Below are 6,203 nucleotides of genomic sequence, written 5' to 3'. Positions count from 1 at the left end.
ATGTTCAAGACCAGCTACCTGCGCGAGGTGCGCAAGGAAAAGTACGAGCGTTCAGATGTCTTCGATGAGGAGGCTGAGGACTTTGAATCCTCCGCGGGCATCTCAGCCATCCAGGGATGGGAGAGCCTTCAGGAGCTCAACAGCCGCTTTGCCCGGTACATCAACAGGGCACGAGTCCTGGAGCAGCGCAACGCCGTGTTCCGCAAGCAGCTGGAGACACTGCAGCGGATGGAGGAGGCCAGCGGCCTGGAGGAGGCCTTCACAGAGCAGATCGACGTCAACAGGCAGCGCATCAGAGAGCTGTTCTCCGACCGTGCCAAGCTGGAGCGAGAGCTGAAGGAGGCTTGCCGCATGTTGGATGAATTCACCAGCAAGTAAGGGAGTGGGAAGTTGTTGGTCGAGTCGTGGTGTTAAAGGTCAAACTTCTTCCTCAGAGGTGGAGTGATTTGAAAAACGTAGAAATGTGGCCAGAATTAAGAGAAAGTGAGAAAAATCCTGAACAATAAAGAGAAGATGCTGGTTCAAAAACAAAGATATTCTTAAATGAATATAGAAAACTATAGTAAATTAGATAGAACTGTGTAACAAATGTATAAAATTTTTAAAAGTTCCTCATTTTGATATTGGGATCATCATGAAAACTAGAGGCTGGTTGCTTCATCACCATCATTAAAACCCGAGACGTTACTCAGACACAGAGTTGAGATAATGTTAAACTCAACAATCAGTTTACCCAAAAGGCCAAAACAAAAATCTGTTTATCAGTTTATCTGTTTCTAGAAACAGTCTCCATAGTACTCTGGATACTCTGCTGAAAATACTGTGTTCATAGGTGTTATTTGTTTTCGAGAACATGGTTCCAGTTTGAACTGTTGACACTAAGGTCTGTGAATTATCCAGAGAAACCTTTGTTTTAGTACCACAAACAAAATTCCATTCACTTCTCATAACATGTAAATCAATATGTAGTCATATCTCATTGCTTAAGCCATAAAACCCAAACTATCTGCAGCACATACCATCAGAGAGAGCACGCATTTGTTTTTATTAATTTTTTCGTAATTAGCTGAACCATTGGGTTAATTGCAGGTGTCTAACATCTTGTAATCAGCTGTCTACAGGCTGCCTCACTACATTATTGATGAGTTGAGACGAATATCGACCAACTCAGCTTGAATTAGCTGGTGAAGCAAGCTGGAATTTACTATACGTAGGTTCTATTTATGGCTCGGAAGCTTTACAAACACAGACATGTTGAGTTTTAAGATAGACGTTTGTTTGGTTGACTTAATATGATGTAGTCGTGCTTTAATTATTCTGTCTTTACATTAACATATAATCGAGATGTTTTCTGTTCCAGATATAGAAATGAATGTGATTATCAAGAACAGCTACGAGGCACACTGGAACAGTTAAACAAGGTACTGTATGGATGTAATCAAGTATGTTTATACATTTTGATAAAGGGAAGGCAATTTAGTAATTTTGCATTTGAACATGGTAAAACCTGTGCATGTACAATAAGAAAGCATCATGTTGTCTACTATGTAATAAACAAAATGCAAGCAATTTTGTACAGAATTAATTTCTTGGTTGTTGTTAAAAACCAGAAACACTTTACGTTGTACCTTTAACTGTTCCCGGTAACTGGTCCCCAAATGTTGCTGTCCTTCCCTCTAGGAGGCTGACAGTGCTCTGCTTAAAAACCTGGAGACCCAGATCCAGTCTCAGTTCCTGCAGGACGACATCAACTCCACCAGAGACAGACACAAGAAGGTCAGTGGCACCAATGACAAATGATCCAAGTCAACTAAACTCAAAAGGAAAATGACTTGTTCCTCTCCTTCAACAACCAGGCCTCGTAAAATTTAGATTCTGGCTACAAGACATTAGCATCTTAGTGAGATCCCACTGTTGCTATGTTCAATAAAAGCAAATACTCTGCTTTGATAGTGCTAAAATTAACAATCTCTAAATGTTTACTTTAGTCATCTAAATCTAGCTGGAAGTACATTCATTTTTAAATATCTAATTCTAGCACTATCTCGACAAATACCTTTTTTGATGGAACGTACCTGGAAATAGCACAAAGCACTCTGGGACCCAAGTTCGGTCAAGATTTATTAAAATAAACACATCCTATCCTGTGATTGAACCCATTTTGGATCCTTCAGTTGCCACAAACAAATAAAATATAAAGCAAAAGTAGATGACGTAGAGGGGGAAAAAAATGAGATTCACAGCAGTAGACATGATTTCCAGGAGACAGGGTTGCTCACCGCTAAAGCGTTGCACATCATCTTGTAATAGATGTTATTATGTGGTACTAGTGTGCTCTGTGACAATGCTACGATTATATACATTATATAGCATGCGCCTCTAAAGAAAAACCACAAGAATAAATGCAACAAAATAACGCACGCATTTATTCATGTTAGTGACAAAGAGAGAGTGTTTTTTTTATATGTCCGTTTGTTTCAAGGGTGTATTGAAATCGATGTGAATTTATAAAAGAGCACACGTGGAAGTAAATGTGAGCAACTGCATTAATCTCCACATAATAACCCTTTTTTTTTGTGACAGTATCTCAGATGTCAGGGAAGTTTACTCTGAATATAGATTTACCGGCTTACTCACACCTAATCCACATCAAAGAATATCACTTCAAAGAATTTTACATTTCCGTTGCTTTTGAAACGCTGCTGACCTCAGGCCACTACTTTTTTGACTGACAAGGCTCAGAAGCTTGACATCGGTGCCAAAGGATGCGTTATGATGGTTCCGGAGCTTCGGCAATAATTTCCTTTGTGTGGAAGCGAGTGAGGAAAGGATTGCACAGAAAATGTAACATCGCTCATCGCAGGCTTTGACACATGACTGGGAACCACAGATCAGCGACCAAACACTGAAATATTGCCCCTCGGTGCAGGAGAAACGCCCAGAAGGTCTGACACAATGGCCGCAAAAAAAAATGCTGAGACAAAACAAGGCTAGAATGTTGCACCGAGCATGATTTTCACAGCCTGCCCTTGCCTGGGCAGTTTCTGTCTTTTTCAGTTTTACACAGTGCCGCTTGTGATGATGAATCAATCCATGCAATTCTCACATACCAGAAGGCTTTCTGTTGCTGGGTTGTGTGGGAAGGTACACAAGAGGTCATGTAACATAAATATTGGGCTTGAGGTTCGAAGAAGATCATTCTATACAAATGGATTTGAAAAGAAAGTCCAAAATGCCATTTGTACACATATTGAAGCTAAATGAAAGCCTTTTCTTCAATACAGTTCCTTTTTTTTTCACTTAATCCTCAATATGAAGTTCAAAGCAAGCAAACGGTTTTCTGAGGTAATGCTTTTAGCCTGCACAATTGAAAAGTGTAGGGATGTTTTTTTCCTTTCGCTAAACTGTACATTTAACACTTTCCTTTAATATTATCCTTTTCCACACAGAACCTTGCAGAGATCCAGACCTATGTAAACATTCTGCAGCAAATCAACCAGACACTTCCCCTTGTTCCCAATGTGTCAGTTGGCATCTCCGAGGTGAGGTCACTAATGTTGTCATTGTGTGTGCTGCTCTCCCTGGGGGGAAAAGACGGTGATTGCATGTGTGTCAGCCCTGGCTACGTGTCCGGGGTTGATGAGATTACTGGCTTTCCTGTCCAATCGGTTGCCTGTGCCTGCATTCGCCTGCGTGTTTGTATCAAAACACACTGACAGACTAGCGGTATGAGAGTGTCAGGGCACATAATGAAGCAAATGACATGGAGAACGCTCGTGCATGCTAATTTTTAAGTAGCTGCGCCACAGTTTGGAGCTTTATTTATGCAAACGTTTCCCAGAGGCAGGGCTGCTCTAAACTCAGAAATTGCTTAATTGGTTGGGTTAAATCTCAGTAGGCAGCGAGTAGGAGCCACAGCGCTGAGCTAAAATCCATTAGGGAAAAAAAAAAGAAAAGAAAAACAAAGCAAAACAGCAAGCATGGAGGGAGCTGGGTGTTCCTCGTTGTCTCTTAGGGTCAGCTGGAGACAGATGGGTTGTAAATCAGAGGAAACCACTAATTAATGAGTGGTGAAACATCACAAATGCCAGTGTTTGCATTCTGGACACAAGGGGTCACAGAATGGTGTCATCCGTGTAGAAAAATTCCTGTTATTCAGATTGAAAAGCCTTTGACACCTACAGTACATTTGGATCTGAATGACTCAATCAGTTTTATTTTTTTATGTATTTATTTTTAAGAATATTGGTCCCCCTCTAGTTTACTGTGGGAATACATAGTATAGTGTAGATAACAATAAATCATAAAAGATCCATGATGGACCTTAATACGGGTGTTTTAATTTTTGATGATACAATCAAGTAAAGCAGTGAAGAAATTTAAATGAAAACAAAAAATCTATTTCTTGTAAAGAACACAAAAGTGCATGAACAACGTCTGCTTTTGTGAGACAAGGTGGAAAATACATTCTAGTCATGTGGCTAGCTTAGCTTGTTAGCCAAGCTGTCCTTCCAATTAATGTACAAGCCTGTAGCTCCTGTATGACCCTTCAACATCCTGAATACCAAGAAAATGAACGAATAAATGAAAAAAAGGTTCATCAACATGTATTTTATGTATTCTTTTCCAGCCACTGAAACTCTCAGTTTTTTTTTTATTCACTATTTAGCTAACACTATGCCAAGCTAAGTTTGCTGTAAGCTAATGACTAACTCGTCTTTGACTGGATGTGCAGTTAGCTAAAAACATGCTTACATAAACACATTTGCCTAAATAGAAATCTCAGTGAAACTTTGTCATCCTGTGAGTAATTTAACTTCAATCGTTTACTTAAATTTATGCCAAACCTTTTTACTTGAATTCATTTAAATGTCTCTTCATTTCCACTTGCTTTGCCACTTTGCGACAGATAGCAAACATCAGAGACAGTTTAGGAAGCATGTCACCTGCAAATATAACATTTCACAAACTTCCTATCCAGTTTTAACCCTATTCAGGACTTTCATGTTGCCATACATAGAAGGTCTTTCGGGGTCAACTGTACCCCAAGAAAGAATATGTGCAAAATAGTTGTTGGTAGTCATTATAGACTTTTATATTATGTTAAATAAATTTTCTGATAAGTTGACGTATTTTTGGTTCCAAATGCATGACAAATGTCCCCCTTTTTATATTAAAAAAAAAATCCTGTCACCTAAACCAAATGGCCTGGGGTCCAAAAGACCCCACAAGTCCTGAATAGGGTTAATTCTTAGTACAGCAGGCGTATGCGTAGAAGATTATCGCTATTGAGACGTTTCGTAGCAGTAACAATGTTTCTCAAACATAAATTGAACTAGAATTTTGAATTTGTGCACCTATTGTTGCTACTTTATATAAGAACACTCCTGCTGCAATTGAATGATTGAATGTTGTAAACACTAATCATTTTTGAATACGTGTTCTTTACCAGGTTCTTAGGACAAATGTGCCACTTCAGTGTTCTTAATTTCTCTTCTAAATTGTGGAAACTGCAGTCTAAATACTCAGTAGCTTCATTTCAAAGAGCAAATGAACAGAAAACACCACTGCTGTTAGAGACACGACTGTTACAAAGCTCATAAATTAAAAAATCAATAAGTGAATCTTTTCATCCAGTGAGAGACACTTCAGCTGCTGGCTGTGTGTCTGTGTGTGTGTGTGTGTGTGTGTGTGTGTGTCTATGTGTGTGTTTTGTAGCCTTTATGCTGTAAAGACGTTCTGTAACACTCCGCATGTTGTCATTGATTTGTGCTGAATGTGTGAAGGAGCAGGAGAAGCTGCTGGCTCAGAGGAAAGTACCAGGACTACAGAGTCAGCTGGAGGAATATAAGAGCGCCCTCTGTCACCTGCAGGCCCAGAAACAACGCCTACAGACCGAGGTGGGTCACCATGACAACAGGAGACTTTACATTAATCACAACCTTTATTTTTTTTTTCTTCTTCTTCTTCTCTTTTAAACTAACCCTCTGATATTTACGGAAAGGCGCAATGAAAAGGATTTCTAAAAGGAATCAGACAGGGCACCCGACCACTAAGGCCAGTCCAAACTCTTCTTCCTAGTAACTGCACTTGTTTTTATGACTAACTGGTAAACTGTGAGCTCTACAAACTACTCTGCAAATGGACTTTGATGGTAGCATGGCAAATCTATTTGAAACACCAATTCCACAGCTCATGGTGAC

At 39.6% G+C, this 6,203-nt stretch overlaps 1 protein-coding gene across 1 annotated transcript in view; it reads left to right on the top strand.

The window, feature by feature from the left end:
* bfsp1 (beaded filament structural protein 1) overlaps positions 1 to 6,203 on the top strand; it is a 10,128-nt gene continuing 3,925 nt past the window's right edge. Inside the window, exons 1-5 of the mRNA XM_008279535.1 lie at positions 1 to 374; positions 1,361 to 1,421; positions 1,681 to 1,776; positions 3,450 to 3,542; positions 5,787 to 5,900. Coding sequence (XP_008277757.1) covers positions 1 to 374; positions 1,361 to 1,421; positions 1,681 to 1,776; positions 3,450 to 3,542; positions 5,787 to 5,900 — 738 coding nt within the window. The remainder of the gene's footprint in view (positions 375 to 1,360; positions 1,422 to 1,680; positions 1,777 to 3,449; positions 3,543 to 5,786; positions 5,901 to 6,203) is intronic.

This window comes from Stegastes partitus, unplaced genomic scaffold, assembly GCF_000690725.1.
Source record: "Stegastes partitus isolate 25-593 unplaced genomic scaffold, Stegastes_partitus-1.0.2 Scaffold163, whole genome shotgun sequence".
Taxonomy (NCBI): Eukaryota; Metazoa; Chordata; class Actinopteri; family Pomacentridae; genus Stegastes; species Stegastes partitus.
This window is presented reverse-complemented; position numbering and strand designations above follow the sequence as displayed.